This window comes from Hydractinia symbiolongicarpus, chromosome 7 (assembly GCF_029227915.1).
Source record: "Hydractinia symbiolongicarpus strain clone_291-10 chromosome 7, HSymV2.1, whole genome shotgun sequence".
Lineage (NCBI taxonomy): Eukaryota > Metazoa > Cnidaria > Hydrozoa > Anthoathecata > Hydractiniidae > Hydractinia > Hydractinia symbiolongicarpus.
Window position 1 is genome coordinate 16,636,429 of NC_079881.1, and position 23,631 is coordinate 16,660,059.

The window sequence follows — 23,631 nt, forward strand, 5'->3', positions numbered from 1 at the left end:
CATGGTCTGGGGAAAGGTGTATCAACACAAAATAATTTGACTGTTTAGTGTTGTGTTTTCGTCACAGGATTTATATGTTCCTTTTTGATTTTGTACTGGAAGCTAAATTGACGTGTTTGCTTGTTCAATCAGGCCAGCTACACAAAAGCGTATACCAATTTTACATGTACGTGGGCCATGGCGTCAATTATTTCATTGCACGAACGCGCTAAATAATGCCACTAGCGAGTTTGACACTTTCTACTGGCTTGCGTGTGTGCAAATGTAGTGACTTGCAGATTGTAAAACAGTGATCCGTTCCACCTTGTTGGGTAAATGATGTTGTGATTGTAGATGTGGAAGTGTACAGAATATTCTGCATTTTTATGCACTTATTTGTAAAGTTCCAAAAAGTTTATATCTTTTTTCGCATGCAAACTCAGGTATTGGAGGAATTCCAGACAGCTACTAAAACATCGCTTTCTGTACAACAACCGCACGAAAATATAATTTCAACATCTCGAGAAAAAAAATACAATGAAAAATTGCAATAAATTTATTTCGTTATCTACAAACTAAAGAATTGGCAAAATACAGGCCGTTTTTGTTTATTAAGATAAAAATATTAAACTCAATTTTCACGTTTAAATGATTCCCCCCGTTTATTCATTAATTAACTCAACACTTTCTCTGTCCAAAGTTCTCAGGAGGTTTATACTTTCTTATTAGTGTTGTTTAGGAAAAGTATAATAACATATGTAGGCTCCCTAAATAAGTGAAATATTAGTTAATAATAGCATGTTATTTTTAATTTTGTGATTACACAGTTCGTCTTCGAATACAAAACGTATAGTGATAGGAACAATTGATGAATATTTTCAAGTAAAAAGGAGAATTCAACAACTGTGGCCACATTTTATTTAAACCTCGTTCGAAAAAAAAAAAAACTGGTAAAACCTCATTAGATCCCATCTAAGCAAATGCATGCTTTTTCTCCCAAGGAGGTTCAGCATTAGGACGATACGACTACAATAACTAAAATATGACGCTTTTTTAATAAATAAACGAGTAAAGTTTGAATTGCCAAACTGGTCTCGATTAATCAAACTAAGAAATTATAACCGAGACAAAAACATAATTTTGACAAATAATTACAAAAATTCGTATATTGTAACAAAATAACTAAGATTTTAAGTTCAATTTTCTAAGCAATTGAAAGACGATATTTAACAAAATTCGAATAAATAGAGGATCTATGAAACATATGTATAATATAAATGGAATAAAAAAGCAATATATACTATCGTAATTTTTCTTCGAAAATTGGATACATCTATAAAATTTAGCAGAGAACAGGAGTGGACGCACTTTCCTAGATGCAGAATAGGTGGAAATGTTAAACTACATCAGCTCTCTTTAAGAAAAGAATATTCAAAGATTTGTTTAAAAAAACAGTAGAAAAATCCGATGGGATCGGGAAACTGTATATCGGAAAATGGGATAAAAAAAGAGTAAAAACGGATGGTTGGGTTTTAAAACTCCCCCCCCCCCCATTAAGATGATTTATAGAAAAAAAATTACGTTGTTAAAAAAATAGAAACTTCGTCAAAATCTTCATAGTTTTTTTCTACACATAAGATGTTTACGAAGATTCTGCATAGAGGGAAGTTATATCTACCATGGAGGTAGAAATAGATATAAAAATAAATTATTTCTACCTCCATGCCCTTACCAAATCTATCTAGTTTGCTAACAGGACCTGCCCTGTTCGTGCTCTAAGAACAGCGGAAATAGCAAAGTATTTACATAATATGATTATCCAACGTATAAATTCAATTTTTATTAAATCGCACCCCTTTTTTATCACATGTAAGATCTCCACCTTAAAATTACAGCAAGCTCTCTTTATCTCGAACATATACTTTGATCTCTTGTCAGCTTTTTTCCTCATATACTTTCTCATCTGGAGCAAATTTCCTGGTCCTTGCAAAACAAGGCTGTATCTATAATCATAATGGACTGGATAATAATTCGGATTACATAAATATAATATGCAATGATAACGCCGTCTACGAGTACCATATTTCACTTCTTTTTCTTTTTCTTCTTCTCCTTTTCTTTTTTCTTCTCCTTCTCCTTCTGCTTTTTGTTATTTGCGGGCGTTTTTTGAACGTCTTGACTTGTTTTACGATGTGCGGGGGAGAGACCTTAATACACAAATAACATAGCTAATTAAAATCGAATCACTATTATTTCAGGACGAAGATTTTTCACATTCTTTAAGATATTCTATTCTGATGTGCAATTTACAGAATTCTTACCCTGTGCTTCCATCATGTTACTGATTTCTTGGTCTTCTTCATACTCTCTAGAATTTGAAACAAATTTTTAACGAAAAAGAAGCTGTGCTTTTGAATAAATTATGTCAAAATACGTTAATCAAGCACTTTACACATAAATGTAAACAGAGCCCTACTCGTTACAGACAATGACAGACAATGTAAACAGAGCCCTACTCATTAGAGCCACCTTTAAGCAGAGGTCCATTTATTAAACCTGCTTTGGAGAGCTATTAATAATCACAACACTTTTCAACAAATTCTGTCCGAACGACAAGAAACAAGGTATAGGAGCTGCACGTATTTAATTTCAAATTAAAAACATGGCTTAATAATAGTAAAAAAAGCACAACGCAGGCACTTAAAACAAATAGCCGCCAGATCAGCCTTTAAGTGAAAACTGGAATTTACATCCCTTAACATAAATATTCGTGCATAATTTTATATTAATATACAAATCTACCTAAGCCTGTCCTCATCCATCTTATCCACAATATTACTTCGTTTAGCGACAAAATTCAAAATGTCTGCTAGCAACTCGTCCTCTCGCATGCGGTCTTCCATCGTCTTCTCTTGTTCTGCGAAATAAAAAGTTCACTCATATCTCATCTACAACTAAAATAAAAATTTTGCGACTTTTTTTAAATACTTTCTTTATTCCGCGAGAAAATTCCGCGAATCTAAGGAAGAAGATCTAACAGAATAACCTTACATTCGTGAAGGTTTCTTATGATATCATCGCATTCATAACCTATTCAACCAGTTTATGTGAACAAATTCAATTTTAGCGAATCTAACAATGTCAGAGTTTTTTACCGCTTCTGGAAACAGCTATACTTTAAGTGGAAACTCTCGCGAAAATAAAGTGGGACACTTGATGTGTATGACAATAATTTCTTTCGGCAAAGTGCAAACGTCCATAAAAACACTGGATAGCGTTATGATGGTCAAACTAATTGTCTCACCTGGTTTGTTCATCAGCTGTCTTAACTCAAACTCTGCACGTCTTTGGTTTTGAAGGAAGTCCAGCTCTTGACACCTAATAAGACAAATCGATGAATTACTCTATAGACATAACTTTCTTATACGTACAGCGTTTCATGCAGCGAAAAAAAAATCTATTCCGCGCGTATTAATTTCAAAGGTTTAGATTACCCCCACAAATAACGAGGAAAAAAAGATCACTTATAGAATCGTCCTGTTTATAACTTTTATTATTCCAAATCATGAAGAAAGAAGTGGGAGAAGGGAAATTTCGAAGCTTAAAACATCTTCTGTCTGTTTTTTGAGATAGAATATTTTTGCGCGTATTTAATTAAGTTGTGCGCGTAAATTATTTACTAAATTTCGCGCAATAACCACGTAATAATTTTGCGCGAATTTATTTGACTTAAATATATAAAAAAATCAAAATCAATTCAGTAACTCACATATAAATCAATTCGTTCTCCCTCCTTAGTAGCAAGTTCTTTTGATTGACAAGTTCGAACCAAGTCATCAAGTAAGCCTCCTCCGGTTCACCTAAACACAATCGGATATCTAATAACTCGGAAGCAACGAAAAAAACTTTTCAACATAACGCGTATCAAATGTTAAAGTAATCACGGTGTTTCGAAATGATCTGTGTTCGTTTACAAGCTCTTCACCGATATAAGAAAAAAACATACCTTCACTATTTTCACGAAGCTTCTTTTCCATAACTACTCCATCCATTTCTAGTTCTCTTTGACGAATCTCCAAAAACTGCAGTTCAGCTTCCATCTCTTCTCGCTTCGGCTGTTTATCTCTCAAAGCAACGTTCTCCATAAAAGCTCGCTCATCAAACTGCACTGGTGGTCTCAGCGGTCTGGGAGGTGCCTTCCGTTTCTCGCTCATTTTTCGATCAAGCTTCGGTGGTGATGGTCGTTGAGGAGGTACATCACGAGGTTCCACACGATCCTTGTCTGTGTCAGTTTCTTGCTTTGGCATAACGGTGGGGCTCTCTCCTATGAGGATGTGTTCTTTAGGGATCTCCTCCTCAGGGTCATTCCGACCCTCAATGACACAAGCTTCGGTTGCAATGTTTATTTCAAGCGGCGTTTCATCTTTATCTAAGTTAGCACTTTCGTTTTGAGTTGAAACGTTCTTTGTACCATTTACAAATGCAGCAGGAATACCTGGAGGTTTAGGTGCCCGTCTCTTTGTCAACGTTCCTTTGCCTGACGTTGGCGCAGTTACAGCGGGCTCCGTAATTGGTTCTGAAGACTTTATTGGAGGCGTTTTGGGTGCCATCCTCTTTTTAGGTCTGGGCACGGGCACAGGAGCTCCAACTGGGGTACTGGCAGGTCTGTTTAACTTTTGATTATGCTTCGTTTTGAGCACAAGTTTTCTTTTAGTATTAGGTAAATGACTTGACACTTCCGGTACATGAATGCTGGGCGTCTTCTGTAATATGAGATGGTCTTCCTCCTCTTCGCTCATTTCGTCAATTAGGTCATCGGCAAATGGATTTGAGTCAGTAATACCCATCTTTTTAAGTTCTTTTTTCTTCTCCATGGATCTTCTAGTTTCTGCTTCGCGTTTAAACGAATCACCCTTCTTTTGTTCTAACGTAGCTCGTCTTTCCAGCCGCGCGTCATCTGCAAACGGGTTCGATTCATCGAAGTCGCTCTCGCCGTCGTCTTCGAATAATAAATCCTCTGTCGACGATAAAAACGGATTAGTATTATCAGATTTTCGCGGAATGGTGGGTGACACTTCCGGGGTGAGAAAAGGGTTGGACGTTTCATTTGATATTTTTTTCTCGTCATCGTCAAGGTCCATTTTTTCTACAACTTCAACCTCATTGTCGTTTGGAGTTTGTAATATATTTTTATCTTCCTCCGTAGGCGAATGTATTTTCTTCAATTTGATCGAAGTTTTTTTTTCAATTTTAAAAGGTGATAACTCAATTTTACTTTCATCAGTAGACGGTATGGTTGGACTGTTATTACTAGCTACGGTAGTATTTTCTTTATTGTTCGGTTCATCTATTTGGACCTCAGTGCGTTCCGGTTCATCTTTATTATCCGGTTTATCTTTTTGGACCTCAGTACGTTTCGGTTCATCTTTATTATCCAGTTCATCTCTTTGTACCTCGGCTTGCAGCCTACCGGTGCTATGCAATGCCAACCGGGCATTTAAAAAAGTTTGTTCTAACGAACCAGCCTCTTCCCGCTTTATCACCACACCGTGTTTCGTGGTTTTGGGCTTGCTTACCTTACTAAGATCTTGGTCCGATCTACTAACATCAGTTTTGTGTAAGTGAGCGCGCGCAGCAAGAAAGGTTTTATTGATTTCATTATTTTCATCGTTCACAGCGTTTGTTTCAATAGTCAGGATGTTTTCACTGCTTTTCGCTTTTCGCAAGTTGGATCTGATGTTCAAATACGGATTTCCTGCGGATGGTTCCACAGCGCCACTCCCTCTTCTGTATTCGTGCTTCTGAACTTCACTAGTGGAAGTTATATTATTATTAGTGGCTAGCAGTCTATTTCTGGCGGCGAGGTGATTTTCCGCGGACGATTCAACATCCTCGCTTCCCCTTCTTTCTTTCTGTTTCTCAGTTTTACTAGTTGAAGTTATGTTGTTATTTTTAGTAGCATGCAGTCTATTTCTGGCAGCAAGAAGTAACGGATTTTGCTTTTCCTCTGGTTCTTCAGGTGAAATATTGTGATATATAACATCATCATGATGGTCCGTCGGCTGTTCCGTAGGAACAGCTGATGGCTCTGCATAATGCGTTTCCTCGGTAACATCATTATTAGCGTAAATATTCGTCTCACTTTGAGCATTACTTCTTTCAGCATTATCGTCTTTGCTCGCAGTAGCATCAGTTTGGAAATGAACAAAATTATCAATATTTTCGTATTCTTTTTTACTTTCGCTTACAGACGGGTATTCCATCACTGCATACGGAACGACAGGCTTTTTTATTTCATTTTTCTTACTCACAACATTCTTCGATTCGTCTTTCTTCTTCTTTTTCACTTTCAAAACAAGTTTCTTTTTATGCACACCTTTCGAAACCGACTTGGCATCGATGTCGCCACTTTCCACTTCTCCGTGAAATTTCTTCAAATGATCATCCATATAAGGAGCCGGGACTCGAACGCCAGTTAATGTTTCTGTGTTTTCATAGTTACCTTCCAACCCTACGACTACTCTATCGCCTTCCGACATGTTCTCATTTCTTTGATCAAGCTTATTCATAAAATTCGACAGGTCAATATGTTGCTGGTATGATGGATTGGAGAAGTCCGTCTGTTGATCACTGTTACTAGCTTTTCTCTTGATAATCGCACCAAGGAACGTCTTGGCAGCCGATTTGGATTTTGTTGGCGATCCAAGCTCTTCGTCTTTCGATTTTATAACATGGGATTTTTCCCACTGTAATTCAGCTGGAGACGATTGTGGTCGTATAGCACGTCTAACGAACTGTTCATTGCGTTTAAAAGGAATCGAACCATTTCCTATCGTTGTAGAAGCATTTGTGTCGCTCGACATGATAATGTCCTCATTAATGTTTGACAAGGCTTCCTTCTCCGGCGTTCCCTCTTTACCGTCTGGGTCAGAGCGTTTTTTACCTGGAAAGGAACTACATGTAATAGAAATGGAAATTGCGTGTAGTTCGCATCAGTTTCTATTTGAAATGTCAAAATTTTAACTCCGCGGACTACACCAACGTCTCATGTTGAAAAAAAAAATACATTCATGTCAAGAATTGTTTCTCAAAAAACATCCTAAACGTAATCTGGTCTGTAGAAAGCTTTTTTAATATTTGTGGGAATTCAATTTTCGTGGATCGTGATAAAATACACGGAAAGTTTTTTTCCCCGAAAATATATTTTGAGCTAGTAAGGATAAAATCATCACATAATTATTACCACCATAAAAGAACCAAATACTACCACTTTTGCAATACAACGATTTTAAATTAAGTAGAACTACTCACTTCGTTCTTTATAATGGCGATCACAGTAAAACTTCTCTTCTTTTTTATCGTAGTCATAAGTACTGATTTTAAGTTGTATGTTGCACACACAACACGCGAAACACACTCGATGAAATAATTTGCCTTCCACAGACAAACGTTCCATCAAATAAACAATTTTTCCACAGAAGAAACAATTAGATTTGTTAAGAGATGCAGTCTAGAGACAAAGTTATGAGTTAGCCGAAAACTACAAGAATCTTCGTAGCAACCATCAGAAGCTGTGCCCCTTTAATCCAAAATCGTCAAAAATAAGGGGAAGGGAAAGGGGAGGGGTTTCGGTTAGTTAAAGTGGGGGAGTGGGTATGGTCTCTTACGTTTTTCAGAATTTTTTTTTTAACATGGTAAAATATTAGAGTTTGAATAGCGTTCTAGACAATGTGGAGGTCTTTCTTATTATTTAAATCACCAAGCTAATCCCCTGGCAGTATATAAAATAGAGAGGTGGATGAGTACTTGTTTTCTTGAGTAAAAACTGATATGAATAATTAATAGAAGTGACAAAACCACACGTGGATAGAAAAAAGCTAACACTGATAAACTTTACATTTTATTTATTGTTTTTAAAGTAATGAATTGATATGCACAATCAGGAGATGCTTTTAAAGGTTTCTAAGGGATTCACTAAACTTTTTTTAAATTTTGCGATTGCTTGGTCTAATTTTACAGCGTTAAAAACAAACATCAAAGTTAAAGTTTTTTTGTTATAAAACAAAAGTGAATAAGAGGTTCGTTTGACGCTGTCTTGTTTTGATGAAATTTAAAATATGTTTGAAAATTATTTGTTTACAATTTCATACATTTTGATTGGCTAGATTTTTAAGCAACCAGCGAAAAGTATTTTTTTTCGCTAATTCTTTCAGAATTCTGCGCAATATTATGCTTCTGTTGATACGCCCGCCCACTCCCTAAATTTTACGCCGCGGGAAGATTCGGCTTAAGGCTAAGTAAAGAGAATGCTTTAAGAGAATTAATTTTTGCGATATTTCTTAATAATTAAATTTTGCGAATTTTACGAAAACAGAACTTTCCGACACCCAATCCTCTCAATTGTCGTCATGCCTTACAAAAGGCATGACGACCGCTGAGGTTCGCAAATAGCGACCTTTCTAATAATTTTTCCGCAACTAATTTTTGTGAAATTTGCAAAAATAATTTCTAAGAGATCGTACAAAAAAAAAACAATAGAATACACGTATAAGTATCAAGAAGATAGAAATTCGAATTTTTACAAATATGTGAATAAACGTGAACATGTTTTATTACACACAACCTGTAATAGGTTTTCAACACGTCAAATCATGAAAATGATCAAAATTAGATATTCGAACCTTTGTATTAGAGGAAGCAAGATAACCTTGCGGTCCCTTCTTTACTGGAGTAACGTTGAGGTCTTCTGAATGAGGCCTTTTCTTGGATGGAATACGATGAGTTATAATTTCTCCTAAATAAACAAAAGTGTATGGGTGAAGGATGGTGCATTGTGGTTTCTTTCATAATGGATGTTTCAAAAACAATTAAAATTCAGTCATTTTAGATTGCAGTATACCATTTCTTAGGATAAAAAGCGTTTGAGAACTAAAATTTTTATAGACTTTTCAAAACATTACCATATTTGGTAAGAATGGGCATTTCAACTGGCAAGTTTTTCAAGAGCAGTTTAGAACTTTTTGTGTTTCAAAACAGACCTGGTTTTTACATACCTGGAGTTTTATCTTTGAAGTAATTATAGTACTGCGATACGTATGTCATGATGCTCAGTCGGTCTGGAACTTTCATCTCGACCATATCTTCAACATCGAGTAAAGCAGGAATTCCTAACTCATCTTCAGCTATTCGGAATGCCTACGAAAGTTCATAAGAGATAAAGCAATTTGAACCTGTTTATATACTGTTTCATCAGAGTTTTCACTTCTACCGACTTAATTCTATTATCACTTTCGATGTTGGCATAAAACTAATTTTTTTTATCTGTTTTTGATATCTTGTTTCTTTTGTGAGTATGATGAATTGCATTTAAAATTCCATCTGATACGAAAATTACTTAGCCAAACAATTTCGACAGAACACTATGCAAAGAATGTGAAGCAAAAAAGTATATGAAGAAAGTACTGCGTAATAACGTGAGAATTTGAAATGAAAAAAAAGGTTTTAGATCATTTATATTTCCTAAACAATACTTTAGAATGTTCTATACTTGGCAGTGTCTTGTAAAAATTGAAATATGAGAATTTACGAATTTTCAAAGTCAAAAAATTAAAAACATGCAAAAATAAATTAAAAAGCACTAAAAATTGATGTGGGTTCGCTTTTTTTAATTAGGTATATATACTTGTCCATTGTGAAAAATATACTTTAAAGGATAGGTACAGACCTTTCAGCCACCTTAAAGGTACAAGCTGACGAAATATTAGTGGAATTTTGGCCCAGAGACACAAAAATAAGTTCTGCAACAAATATAAAAACTGGACATCTTAAATGTAAAAATTTTCCCAATTTCTTTGTACTTCCCATTTGAAAATAGTTTTATTTTTAAAAGCTATATATATATATTAGGAAAAATACTTTGACTCTGAAAGTCACTGGATCTTCAGCATCTGCGAAACATTAATAAATTCATAGAATTTGGAGAAAATGTAGTTACAGCAAAGATTTATCCCATAAAATAAAGAAACGACAAAAGTTCAAATAATTTTTAACCTTCTTGCTATTAGAAGTCACACGTACTTACCAGCTCATTGTTAGTAGCAACATTCTCTTTCGATAGGTTTTTGAAATCTCTACAAAATAAATATAATGTTATACATTTGTCCAATTATCAGGGACAATTATACAGACATATAACCTGGATCACATTATGCATATTATATACATAATATATATTATCATATTATACATATTATATACATCTGCATATATATTATACATATTGATCATAAAAGTAGTAAACTTACATTAGGTCAGGCCTGTAGTAATGCAGAATTGCACAAAATGCCATGCCATTTTTCCATGATGATGTCATGTTTTTAATTTCCACATCTTCGCCATAATTCTGTGTGATGTTTTTACACCACACTGTCAAACCTTTTGTGCCAGTGGCCATCTCTTGTTATGTATTATGACTTATACATTTTTGTGTCCACGCTACACCATACTGTATAAAAAAATAATAAACACCTATAAAAATAATGCACCCAATAATGGAATTGCTTAGAAGAATGTGTTTGCAAAAAATTGGCTGGCTATAAGAACAAATTTTTGACATCAATTTCAAAACTGTAGAAAAGCTGATAACTTTTTTTACACTTTTTAAGATAACCAAACATGTGCGTATAAAATCAGTTAATCAACATAACTGGATTTTTCATTCTTTCTCTATGAAGATGCGTAATGTTCCAAATCAAATGGAAAACAAATACAAGAAAGAATATTTAAAAGAATATTTGTCACACATTCTATATTTTTGCTTGATCAGCACTTCTAGCTCTATACAATAGAACAAATTTTTTTCTATATGCACAGGTCAAAACTCAAATAACAGTTCTTTTCTATTTTTGCTTTGCCTAAGCAGATTTTTACACAGGCTTTATCGACTAGCATCTATTATATTAATATAAAGAATATGTCTGTCTGTCTGTAGCTAAAGTTATGTCTAATTTGTTAACTTTTGTGGCGTTATGACAGGACGTCAATGCATTTTAGAGTGACATCAATATGCTTTTAATAAGATTAGTAAAGCCATTGCATTGCAGTAACTGCCAGGCTAACTTGGAAACGAGGTGGTAACATCAGTTTTCACCGTGCAGGTAACCACCTGGGACTAAATTGGCTTAGTTCCCCAAACCTGGGTCATCTAATCTATTTCAGAATGGAGGAATTAATAACATCACTAAAAATCATTTAAACAAATATATCTTTACAACCGTTCATCAAAATACACGTGATATACATTTTATTGATCTGAATTTCAAGCTCTAGCAATGAGAATAACTGTCAAACTGTTTTGTGTATCAACAAATCTTTGTTCTGCCTGAGTGAATTTTTTACCAGGCTTATTCACTAAGTACTAATGTTTTGAAGGTGTGCAAATGGTTTTTGACTAATTTAAAAGAAAAGGAATACATTGCCTGATATGTATATAACATATAACATTATAAAGTAAACATGTAAGCGTAATTGCTTTCTATTGCTATCACCATGTGGGAACCATAACAATAAGGTATGATGAAGCCACTTTTTCCCACATGTAAAATGCATGTTATTGTTAAAACGTGTTAAAGATCACAAAGGTTACTAAAATATTTTGTATTTCAAACCAATGACTATATATAAAAAGCCAGGAGAAGAGGCAACTACACATTAAGGTTATTTTACTTATTAAACAGGCCAATAAGTTACTACTTATAGAAAATTCTTCATTGCCTAGGTCAGCTAGAATAGTTTATTTACAGTACCGCTTGAATGTAGCTTTACATGTACACAAGTTAAACAACCTCATGTCACGATCTCATGTCTACATAAAGAACCTTACCTTTTGTTTACACACAAACTTAATTGCTTTCTATTGTTATCGTGTCGTATGCGAGTCATAACAATAAGATTTGATGAATTCTTTTGTTGTCACATGTAACATGCATGTTATTGTTTAAAAGTGTTAAAGATCGCGAAAGCTATTGAAATATATTATTTAAGAAAAATGAACGAACCTAACACGTTAAAATTAAATCCTTAAATTGATTTTCTGTTTTTGAAATCTAATGGTCTAATATTTAAAAAAACTAATGCTGCTACATTACAAACATTTTGCACCTAGATGTTTAATAAACATTAAATTTTTGTGCATTTTCTTTACCATTGTTTGTATTCTATTGTGAAGCTAATATAATTCATATAAATGTTATAATTTGTTGTCGATTTGACTTTTATAAGTAATTACCCAATAATTATGCTCCTCTAACATGTTTTGCGTAGGACTTTATCAGTCAGTCAAGTCACATGACTGGGACGCAACCATTGTAAAAAGATCGTGTTCACATTCAAACTTTTTTTTATTTATTCGAAAAACATTCGGACACTTTACTGCGTGGAATGTGCCTGAACATGCCCGAATGATATAAATGAATGCATGCGTGATAATCATTGTGCAATAACGTTACGTCGAATCCTGTTGTAACGTAAGTATTACTTTTTGTATGCGAAGGGTGGGGTAATGGGCGTTTTGTTTGTGGACACCTCTTAATTTTTAATCATTTTTTTTCTATTTCAGCATGCCTAGACAACAGTTAAAAAGAAAGCTAACATACACACAGGAAACGCTGAATGGATTGATGACCTACCAAGAAGCCACAGATACGTATGGTATCCCAAAATCCACACTATCCGACAGAATAACTGGGAAGCATGAATCCACTGTTGGCCATCATGGTAGACTTGCCCGAATGATATAAATGAATGCATGCGTGATAATCATTGTGCAATAACGTTACGTCGAATCCTGTTGTAACGTAAGTATTACTTTTTGTATGCGAAGGGTAGGGTAATGGGCGTTTTGTTTGTGGACACCTCTTAATTTTTAATCATTTTTGTTCTATTTCAGCATGCCTAGACAACAGTTAAAAAGAAAGCTAGCATACACACAGGAAACGCTGAATGGATTGATGACCTACCAAGAAGCCACAGATACGTATGGTATCCCAAAATCCACACTATCCGACAGAATAACTGGGAAGCATGAATCCACTGTTGGCCATCATGGTAGACTACCTGTACACACGGAAGCAGAGGAGAAAGACCTCAAAATTTGGTGCATAGAGATGGCGAAAAGAGCTTAACTTGGAGAGAATAGTCTATTTAGGAGATGGAAAATTTTAATCAACGATATCTTCGCAATGGTCGCGCTACTATTTTTTCTGTACTACTTACTGACTTAGTGATCTTTGCTTAGGTCAAATTTCATAGAATTTGCATGGCGGATATAAAAGTTATACATGCAAACGTGCCCACCAACCAAACTCGTTTCCAATCGACTAGAACAAGGTCTGTGGTGAGATTGTCCAAATAGCTTATTTTGTCTATGATAGCGTTATTAGGACATCATAGCCTAACCAAGCGCCATCTTTTTTTAAATCAAAATAGTCTATTTTGGCGGTTTTTTAAAACATGCCGGAAAAAAACGTTGTGCGCATGCGGATTAGCGGCAAAACAAACTAAAAGCAAATCTTCAAAACACACCATAACATTTACGAAAATAATAATACTACATCCGAGGGAGGTTTGTTAGATCATTTTTAACCGTAAAAATCGGTGGCGACCACGGACCAGAGGGCTGTAATAAGCAAATTTAATGTTGATAGCCTAGTTAGGAGATAAATTTCGCCTAATTTGTCTATCATAGCCTATTTAGGCGGAATAGTCTAATTTGCAGTTGTCTATAAATGTTTGTTTGATTATGAGCAGTGTCAACTTAACAGCCACCTTTCTGGACACATTTTAAATTTCTACTTCAGGTTAATTACATGTATTTACAAATATTGTTTTCAAAATTTAAAGTAATTATAGCTATCGTTTTACGTAGACATACTTTTCTTCCTTCCTTGATACTTGTACTTCACTTGATCTTTTTCTGTGTGCACGTTTGTTTTGGTTTCAGCTTTTTTCGCACGTCAAACCTTAGGCTAAATGCCATATTTTTAAACCTTGAACCCGCACTCCATCGCAGATACTTCATAACTTCAAATAAGAATAACGCACAGCCTAAAAGTTTGATCACTCTAATTTGCATATATCAGAATGAAATTAAAGTTATTTAAATAGGTGCGTTAATAAACTTGACTATTTCAGGCTTTAAAACTTACGAATCCCTTTAGAATACCCTGTGAAACCTGAGAGATCTAGTTAAACGTTGTCCCGGGCTAACGATTGAACCCCGGGTAGATAAAGTCCGAAATTTGGAGCGAAGCAGTAAGTTGTTGTCACCAGCAAAGGCAAAAGCTGATATACGAAAACTACTTGCTCAATCTTCTAAGGTAATCTATGTTGTTACTCTTTTAGTTTACTTAAATTTTACTGTAATAATTAGTTACATTAATTTGGCACAAAAAATCTATGGCTAGCTAACTAACTTATATAAAGTAATCTTGAATCTAGTATAGCTAGCTAGACGCTCGCAACTGAGTAGGCAAAACCCCTTGAAATACTTTGCGAGACTCCTGACCACAATGTTAGGAAATTTCATTATTATTTTCATACTTTTTATATATGAATTATATTGTTTACATTTTTAGTGGTAAGCTCTTTCGGCTTTGGCATTTGTGTGGTAGGAAAAACGATGGGGGCACTGTCCTGCCCGGATTATTAACGCTTCCTGGATTATGTACCGCAGCTTGCCCCGTTTAAAAACAGGGCAGAAAATACATAACGACAGTAAAAAAATATTTGGCACTTATAAAATAAACAGATTCAGGGCGACTGGCTTATGTAGCGTACGATCCTCTAACTAACTTCGGACACTTCAGTTTTTTTACGCAACTCCTAAAGCTGGTTCCACCATTAATCTTTCTTTCCAAGCTACGCTACCATTTTCACGGCGAATTTTCTCCCATACTAGCACTACAAACTGAAAATAACCGTCCACCAAAAAGCTACACTGAATACCCATAACGTCAAACAACTTCCCCTAACATCAGACAGTTGCGTTTTCAATGTTTTTGGCCCCTCTGAGTGGTGCACCCTACCGGAGATACAATATATGGCAGCTTCAGCCTAAATAGTTTTCTCAGAAGTATAAATCCAGTGTCAAAAGTTTGTTTTTTGATCCCACATATGGGATACTCGGGATGTCATGAAATATTGGGTAGCATTATAAGAGCATTTTATTTTTGCTGCAAACTTGCAAAAAATTACAAAAAAAATGTACAAAATGATTTAAAATTTTATTGAAACATACAAATAATACATTAATGCCTACAGGCCTAACAATTATAGTCAGCGAAATCAGCTGTAACGACTACGTTCTCACACACGTCGTGGAACCACTTCTCACTATTTTCACAAAAAACCCAGATGTTCTTTCTTCTCCCTTTGACCGAAGCGTTTTGTCTATGACAACTAAAGCATTGCTTTTCTTCATTGTATGATTCGTCACTTTATTCCTCGCTCTCGCTAGTTGTTATAATTTCCTCTTCACCTCACTGCTGGTATCTTCATAAAATGCGTTTTTTACGATCTTTTCACGATGGGCGTGAGGATGTCTTCTGGTAACAGAGAAACACTTAATGTTAAAATGCATAGAATGGCCCTATTGAAGCTGTAACAATCTGTAAATATATATACAGGTTTTAAACACAAAAATTATGTCTTGGTTAAAGTTAAAATGTGACATAAAAATGACAGAACAAACACAAAGAAATAGCGGATAAAGCAAGAGTGTGTAATCCACGGAACAGATCTTGTTGATGCGACATGTTTATATTTTACGAAACAACAGACCTTTCTAGAATTTCTCTCGCGTTATTTCAATGCAGAAAAGCTAACACAGAGATTTTTTGGAGCAAAGTTTAAACTGTCCGAACTTAGAAGATGTCCGAACTTAGAGGATTGTACGCTACCACACTTTTTATATTATTTGGCACTTATGTGCGACAGTTAAAAATTTAATTTGGCACTTATAAAACGAACATAATCAGGGCAGGCTGGGTTATGTACGACAGTCTAATATTATTTGTTACTTAAAAAACGAACTACAGTCTAACATTATATATTTGAGACTTATAAAACGAACATAATCGGGGCAGGCCGGCTTATGTGTGATACTTTTAGGTTATTCCTCACTTATCATCAACATCATCATCATTCTCGGCTTAACTTCCGTTTTCCATGCTAGCATGGGTTGGACGGGGTATATTAATGACCTTCTTCCAATCTGATCTACACTGTGTTAGATCTAAACTCGACTTCCTCTGTATCAAGTCTATCTTATAACCTACTGCCAAGTCTTTCTCGGTCTGCCTCTGGGCTTTGCCCCAGGAACTATCAAGTCTCTACACTTTCTTTCCCCAATTATCCTCCTCCATTCTTTCCAAGTGCCCCTGCCAATTCAATCTTCTTATCTGGATAACATCTTTAATTCTACAGATACTTAGCGTGCTTCTTAACTCATCTGAACTCTTTCTGTCTCTCAGACTGCCGTTACACATCCACCTAACCATTCTCATATCATTCCTTTCTAAACGGTCAAGATCTTTCTGCTTCACTGCCCATGTCTTACTACCGTACAACATAACAATTTTACACAGGCCTCATACAACATACCTTTTACCTCAATTGACAAGACTCTGCTAGTCAACAAAGGAAGACTGTTGTACATCATTAAAGCTGGAAATACTTCATTCTCTCTATAATCTCACCCTTGCAACGCTTGCATACAAACTCAATGTCAGCTCTTAACCTTCCACCAATACTACTGCAATTCTTATGTACCCAATGCTTGCTGAACTTTTGCACTAAATTGTCTTGCTACAATCTCTTCCTTCAGCTTCCAGCCTCTACGACAGGGCCTATACTTTCCCTTGGCTTCTTTAACACTCTTCAAGATAATATCACAAACCAGCAATCTATGCTGGGAAACACACTCTTCCCCCGATATAACTTTCACGTCCTTCACCACTTTCTTGTCTGACTTTTTAACCAGGAAGTAATCTATCTGTGTCTTACAACCACCTGACTCATATATTATCAGCCTACTCTGTCTCTTACTGAATGATGTATTGCAAACCACCATGTTCGTTGCCATTCCAAACTCAAGCAATCTCTCCCCTTCATTATTTCTGCTCCCAAATCCATAGCCTCCATGCACACCTCTATAACCTTCAGATGACTTCCCAACATGACCATTAAAGTCGCCGCCCACCATGACAAGTTCAGTGTCTCCAAACTTTGATGTTACTGCTATTAACTTATCATCAAACTTATCTTTATCTTCCTCACTGACTCCACACTGTGGAGCATAAACTGACAGAAAAGTGACAATCCTATCACTATAATACAACTATTAACACGCATAACATCCATTACTTTTTCTACCCACTTCTCTGCAACAAATATGCCAACTCCTCCATATCCATCACTACTACCAATCCAAAAAAGCTTATACCTTGCCCTTCTACCTTCCACAAATCTCACTGAAGCTCCTCTCCACCTGACTTCCTGAACACAACACATATATCAACAGATCTACGTTCTAACATTTCAACTACTTCACCTGCTCTACCTCTCAGAGTACCAACATCTATACTAGCTATCCTCAACTTAGTGTTATCTACCTTGTGATAGAACGGACATAATCGGGCCAACTGGCTTTTATATATATATCATTCGTGACAAGCAAATAGCCCTGGTGGCAAAGTTGTTGTTGTTCTCAAACGAAACGAAATTTAGTGGAAACTAAATTTTGTGATTTGCAATTTACGTCGAAAAACTTTTTTTCGCTATGCCAAGTTTCCAATGGTGTTTTATCCTGCAACGAAAAATTACGTCGAACCTTTTTTTCACCAGACCTAGTAGTTTATGGTGTTCTATCTTTCAGAGAAATATTACATCGAAACTTTTTTTCTTTTGCTATGCCAAGTTTTCAATGGTGCTTTATCTTGCAGAGAAAAATTATGTTGAGACTTTTTTCTTTCGCTATGCCTATAGTTTTCAATTGTGCTTTATCTTGCAGAGAAATCTATTATTCTGTGACAATAATTCGTTTCATTCACAAAGGTTTGAAGAAAAAGCCAGCTTATGATATATGATCAGTGTTCATAATCCGGTCACCACAACATAATCAGGGCAAAAAACATAATCAGGCCATGCGTACATAATACGGTCATCCTGTTTATAAACAGGCCATTTTCGCAATCTGGGCAGAACAGCACCCTAGGTTAAGCAAAGTTATTTAGTTCATTTCTTTACACAAAGGCATTCTTACAACTTTAAATGAATTCAAATAAATCCAATCTACACTTGATAATAGTTTATAACCTCGACAATGTGTCTGTGAGAAGAAATCAACAGGAAAAGACCTTTCTTCACTAAATCCTAGCATCTTTTTTCCTGCCAAGCAAATGCCAGAGCCAAAAAGCGTACCGCTAAAAAGTAAACACTGGAATCCATCTATATAAATGTTTTAAATTTTTTATTGCAGTGTGGAAAGTTGGATTTGAACCTTTGTTCTTCATATGAAGCCTAAAACAATTATTAAAATATAGAGCGTATACCAACCTATTTACTTGATTATCTAACAAACAGCTCTAGCGACGATCTGGCAACTCCCATCCCTAGAAAAAGCTTTGCAAAAATGCCAGTGAACAAAGTGAGCGTTTGCCCAGGGTCGAGAGAAAAATAAATGAACTAAAACGTCCTATTTCCATGAGTTATGTCTTAATTCTGTGATGTGTTTTTTTCAATGTGAGATCCACTAGAATTATTCCTAAAGTCTACTTTATGATTAAAATGATTGCCACACTTGGTGACTTGTTTCGGATGTAGCCAGTATAGCTGCTTTAAACATCATTAATGTACCTTTTTCTGATGCTCAAGAAAACACATGTGACATTAGGAAAACTTGGTGAAGGGAATTACCAAAGGGGATATGTGGAGGAGAGTCCCTTGGCAGTGATTTAATATGGGCAAGTAAATGTTCCATAGCCCCTTGGTTAACCCCAGCCATGTGAGGGAAATTTAGGAGATAGCACAGTGTGGGGCGTTGGATATTGCAGGGAGTTGTCTGGTAGAGCGCGGACCCTAATTAGGTCTGCATAGCTCAAAATGAGCATTAAATACTTTAGGACTCACTCCCCATCTAAGCCATGCCCCCTCCTGGAAATAATAGACTTGGCATATTATATCCCTCAATATTTGTGAGACTAGCAATGTGTAATATCTATCTATCTACCACATGTGGTAATGAAAAATTTTTCCTAGAAATACTCTCCTGCCTGTGTAGTTTCATATAGGTTTTTTGGTATTTAATAAATGATTACAAAAATAACAATGAATTAAAATGTCATACCCCCCACCACGTAAAAAATTTCTCGTCTGTGATCTACTCAAGTGATGTTTAGGCTGTCTGTTCTGTAAAGTGCACAAGTATCAGTGCTGGTCAAAATGTTATACATCATAGACGTAAAGCTCAGAATATCATGTCATAGCTATTCATTGTTGCCAGTGAAAAGCGAAATTAAAAGAAGGAAGCATGAGAATATCTTTTAAGTTTTATTGTATGTAGGCAAAAGAAATGTCAGTCCTCAATTCTTGTTGCAACTTGAGTATGGAAACTGCTCTTTATGTTTATATGTTAGCATCATAATATATGACTGTCATACCTTGTTTCCTAAATATGCTAAATCCATGGAAATTGGTAAATTTTATCACAATATGATGTTCAGGTTGCAGGACTTAGTACTGATGCCCAAATACAAAGCTAGGTGTTAAATCTTTCGAAAATCGCCCTTTCACACTGTTTGTTTGCTTCACTACAAGAACCGAGGGATCAAAGTGCAACTTGCCCCACTACGATTAAAGATGGTATCCTAATTCCAAAACTGCATATTGAAAGAAAGGTGGACATAGCAGTCAAATCATTTTTATATTTTACAAAGCGTTCTCTTGTTATTTGATTAAGATTTTTACAAGGTGCCTCTGAACGCCCAAACTTTTAAAAGGGTGCATGCAGCTTAATTGACACGCAATAAATTTTAACTTATATGTCAGCCATTTTTCTGTGATATCATCTTGAAGCTTGAAGTTACTGTTTGCTTAAAACCCGATTACTTTAAACGAATTTTAACATTCTGTTTTATTTTTCTGTTTTTGCATAATTCATATGACAAAAGGCCAAAAAATTCTCGAATATTTGATAATCAGGATATTGGCTCAATCGCATGCCCAAACTTTGCAGAATAATCTCATTTGATGAAATAAAGTTGTGTTGTCCGTTTCAAGTTCTAAGAATAATCCTAAAAGTAGTTATTAAATTTTCCTAATAATACAGATTTACGGCATAATGAGTTTTGCTTATCGTATATTATACATATTACAGACAGTTTGCATTGCCCATATTTGAATTATTGTTTGAAATGGGATATGATACTGCTGTTAAATAGCCATTCAAAAGATCAGCTTATTGGCTTCTGTATTACTCTCAAGGTCATTAAATATATATTTTTCTCTCTTTTTATTAACAGATGGACAAAGTAATCACAAAAACAGCTCCATTCGATGCTCGCTTTCCAAACATGAACCAAACGAAAAGTTGCTGGCAAAACTACCTCGACTTTCAAAAGTGCACGAAAGCTAAAGGTGAAGATTATGAGCCATGCCAGTATTTCTTCAGAAATTTTAAATCACTATGTCCAGTTTCTTGGGTAGGTAAATTTTAGATACTCCCCTGTTTGAGTATAATTTTAATGTCTAAAAGTCTTTTTGTCTGAACCTGTTTCCACCTATAAAAATGCAATTTTTCTAAGCGCAATTAGAAAGCTATATGGATAGGACTTTTTCACATTGCCTTAACAAACTACTTAATCTGTATATTATTATTTTCAGGTGGAAAAATGGAACGATCAACTTGAAAGTGGAACGTTTCCTGCAAAGGTCTAAAAAAATTTTCTGGATATGTAAACGTTCATGTTTGTAGAAATCATTTAATCGTAAATATAAATGATTATAAAATTGTTTGCTTTGAAATAGACCTATTTTTTTTATCCTTTTTCCCTTCCGTGAAATACAAATGCGAAAATATAGAATAAAATTTTTAATATATTCACGCATTTTGAACTAGTCCATAGTTCACTTGTCAATGTTCAGGAGTGGACTGTTTGGTTAAATTCAAACTCTTAAAATGTGCTAGCTGTTGCTGACGTCAGCATGCACAATTTCCAAAAAAGAAAAACTCTAAGATACAAGACCTCAGTTCCTCATAGTTTTTTACTTATATCTGACAATTAAAAGTCTTTAAGCCGGCAACCGTTTTATACTTTTGATATTTCTCATTTCTAGTATTAACATCTACAATCAACATCGTTTCCAGGGCATTATATCTATGTGCTTGATTTGCTGGTCCCTCCGTAATAACGTAATAACCGCTCAAGGACCGAAAAAGCCCAGGGAGGAGAATAATCTACGGTATTCTTTTATCATCTCTAAACTTTAAAATCCGCGGTCGAAGGCGTGCGGTTCGTATATAATGTATATTTATCTCACGAAACGCGTTCATTACCATATTTCACACGGTATCGAAACGGAGCCACAACTCTCGGCTGCCATTTTGCGTTTAAAAATGGCGATACACACAGTGTTGTGTTTTTGCTACGTTCGCATTTCCTTTTAAACCGATAGCGTAATCCATGTAAACATCTTAAATTGATATTTCTAGATTTTTAATTAAAAGACACATACAAAGAGCAAATAATAAATAAAATTAACCCCTTTAAAAAAGTAAAAACTCTTACACCAGTTCCATTAAAGCGATTTGTCAACTGCAGAAGGACAGAGGAAAAAAAAAGGAACATTCATTCAACTTTGAGAGGGTTTTTTTTCTATCGATAGATCACAAAAATCTCTGAACCAGCGATGCTGTTTGTCTATTGCTTTTGCACAAGGCGATTTAATTGGAGCAGCGCAAAATAATGCTCTAAAGAAGTCCACCTTTTGGTGATTTTCTACTACTCTACCTGTATTAAACGTCCTTCATCCATACACAGCATTTCTTGAAGCTCTTAACATAAGATTCTAAGCACAGGAGTATTAAATCAAGCCAATCCACAAATTGAACACTACGATAAAAGTGGACTTGTCAGAGTTTACTCAGCGTACTAAAGGCTTGGGTATTTTGATGCATATGTGCTACGAAAGTCAACTTGACAGGGCCAGTCTTGTCCATTTGCGTCTAACAACTCGTTCAGTCCAAAATTTATTTTTTTAAATGTTTATTTGCGTTTTCCTGAGGATTGCATATCTTCGTTCCTGTCCTTGATAACTCGAAAACGACACTTTGGTTGGGTATAAAAGTTTCACAGATTGCTTTACCACATTTATTTAAAGTGCTAATAATACTTAAAGTGCTGTACACTGCATCAGATATCTGAAAAAAAATCTATTCAACTAGTTGTTAGTCGTGGAAAAATAAATGGGTTTACTTTCCAGCAAATCATTTAACCTGCGGGGGACCCAGAATGCATTTTGAACACACGGAATACGGCTATTTTTATAGTGATTTAAAAACAATAAAAGAATGAACACGTGAGGCTTTGAAATGTATTTTTTCTCTTTCCTGCCAGGTAAAGACTCAGCACAAATTAAATCGACGTGGTCGGCGGCTAGAAATGAAAAAAAAAAAGACATTAGCGTAATAAAAATATTGCTAAAAAACAGATCAGTAACATTTCCAGTCTACTTGGAGTTTGTCAGTTAGGTAAGACTGATAAAGTTACTTCTTCAGATGAAGAGAAATAAAAAACAAAGTTTCGTAGTTGTTAGCGTAGATTTAACTACTGTCTAACTTAACTATTGTAGTTCAAATGAACATCAATAAGAAATTGACTTCCACTTAATTAACGTATTAATTAAGTGAAATGTTAATTTCCTGTGATAAGGTATCTTGCATTTCAAAAACAATGATTTTATTAAAAAAAAATAATTAAAAAAAGAATAATTAAAAAAAGTAAATCAAATGAATTGTTTTGGCCTAAAATTAATTTGCTTTTTAAAATTTGTGTTGTAATTGGTTGCTAAGAAAAAGACGTAGTTAGTTCATATTTGATATATCGTCGGGCAATTTATCCTCTTTCTAAAACATGGAGAGCACTTATTATAACAAGCTAGTCGTGAGAAGATATGACGCTTCAACCAACTATGGGGCTGTCTTTGTTTTTCTCCCGATTTTTATACTTTCTAGAAAAATGGTAACATCTTAACTGTTCGGTAAAACAATGAGTAAATACGGTGTGTGAAAATGTTAAGTTTGGTGAAAATATTGAAATATCACTTGCACAAAATTTAGTCACCTTTTGTTAATCTAAATTTACCAACATTTTACCAAAATCAGTGATAAATGTCAGTCCGTCCAAAAAAACGCAGTAAAAAGATTTAAATAGTAAATCCGATTTTTATTTACCCCTAAGCCATTACATTGGAATTGAGTCGTCTTAAATATCACGAAAAACTAATTAAAAGCCGTTGGCGTTTTATAAATCGAAGTTTTATGCTCGGCGTTTATTCGTTAGATCGTTATTCTCTACAAGGGGTTTTTAAAACTTCCAC

At 35.0% G+C, this 23,631-nt stretch overlaps 2 protein-coding genes across 2 annotated transcripts; one reads left to right on the forward strand and one right to left on the reverse strand.

The window, feature by feature from the left end:
* Nucleotides 1–519: 519 nt before the first annotated feature.
* LOC130649404 (protein-methionine sulfoxide oxidase mical3a-like) lies at nucleotides 520–14,033 on the reverse strand. The gene is made up of 12 exons (XM_057455674.1): nucleotides 13,910–14,033; nucleotides 10,284–10,483; nucleotides 10,061–10,109; nucleotides 9,033–9,174; nucleotides 8,661–8,773; nucleotides 7,291–7,489; nucleotides 3,986–6,922; nucleotides 3,749–3,839; nucleotides 3,284–3,357; nucleotides 2,782–2,896; nucleotides 2,301–2,347; nucleotides 520–2,186 (listed from the first exon to the last, which is right to left on the reverse strand). The coding sequence occupies exons 2-12, from the start codon at nucleotides 10,430–10,432 to the stop codon at nucleotides 2,065–2,067; spliced, it is 4,038 nt and encodes a 1,345-aa protein (XP_057311657.1). The 5' UTR covers nucleotides 10,433–10,483; nucleotides 13,910–14,033; the 3' UTR covers nucleotides 520–2,064.
* A 160-nt stretch (nucleotides 14,034–14,193) lies between these two features.
* Nucleotides 14,194–21,057, forward strand: LOC130649406 (cytochrome c oxidase subunit 6B1-like). Its single transcript, XM_057455676.1, has 3 exons — nucleotides 14,194–14,354; nucleotides 20,556–20,735; nucleotides 20,917–21,057. The coding sequence occupies exons 2-3, from the start codon at nucleotides 20,556–20,558 to the stop codon at nucleotides 20,968–20,970; spliced, it is 234 nt and encodes a 77-aa protein (XP_057311659.1). The 5' UTR covers nucleotides 14,194–14,354; the 3' UTR covers nucleotides 20,971–21,057.
* The last annotated feature ends 2,574 nt before the right edge of the window (nucleotides 21,058–23,631 follow it).

Coding starts and splice junctions, on each gene's coding strand:
- LOC130649406 (XM_057455676.1), top strand. CDS start 20,556: ATGGACAAAGTAATCACAAAAACAGCTCCATTCGATGCTCGCTTTCCA. Junction 20,736..20,916: donor CACTATGTCCAGTTTCTTGG/GTAGGTAAATTT, acceptor TATTATTTTCAG/GTGGAAAAATGGAACGATCA.
- LOC130649404 (XM_057455674.1), bottom strand. CDS start 10,432: ATGGCCACTGGCACAAAAGGTTTGACAGTGTGGTGTAAAAACATCACA. Junction 8,774..9,032: donor CTTCAAAGATAAAACTCCAG/GTATGTAAAAAC, acceptor TTGTTTATTTAG/GAGAAATTATAACTCATCGT. Junction 3,358..3,748: donor GAGAACGAATTGATTTATAT/GTGAGTTACTGA, acceptor TTGTCTTATTAG/GTGTCAAGAGCTGGACTTCC.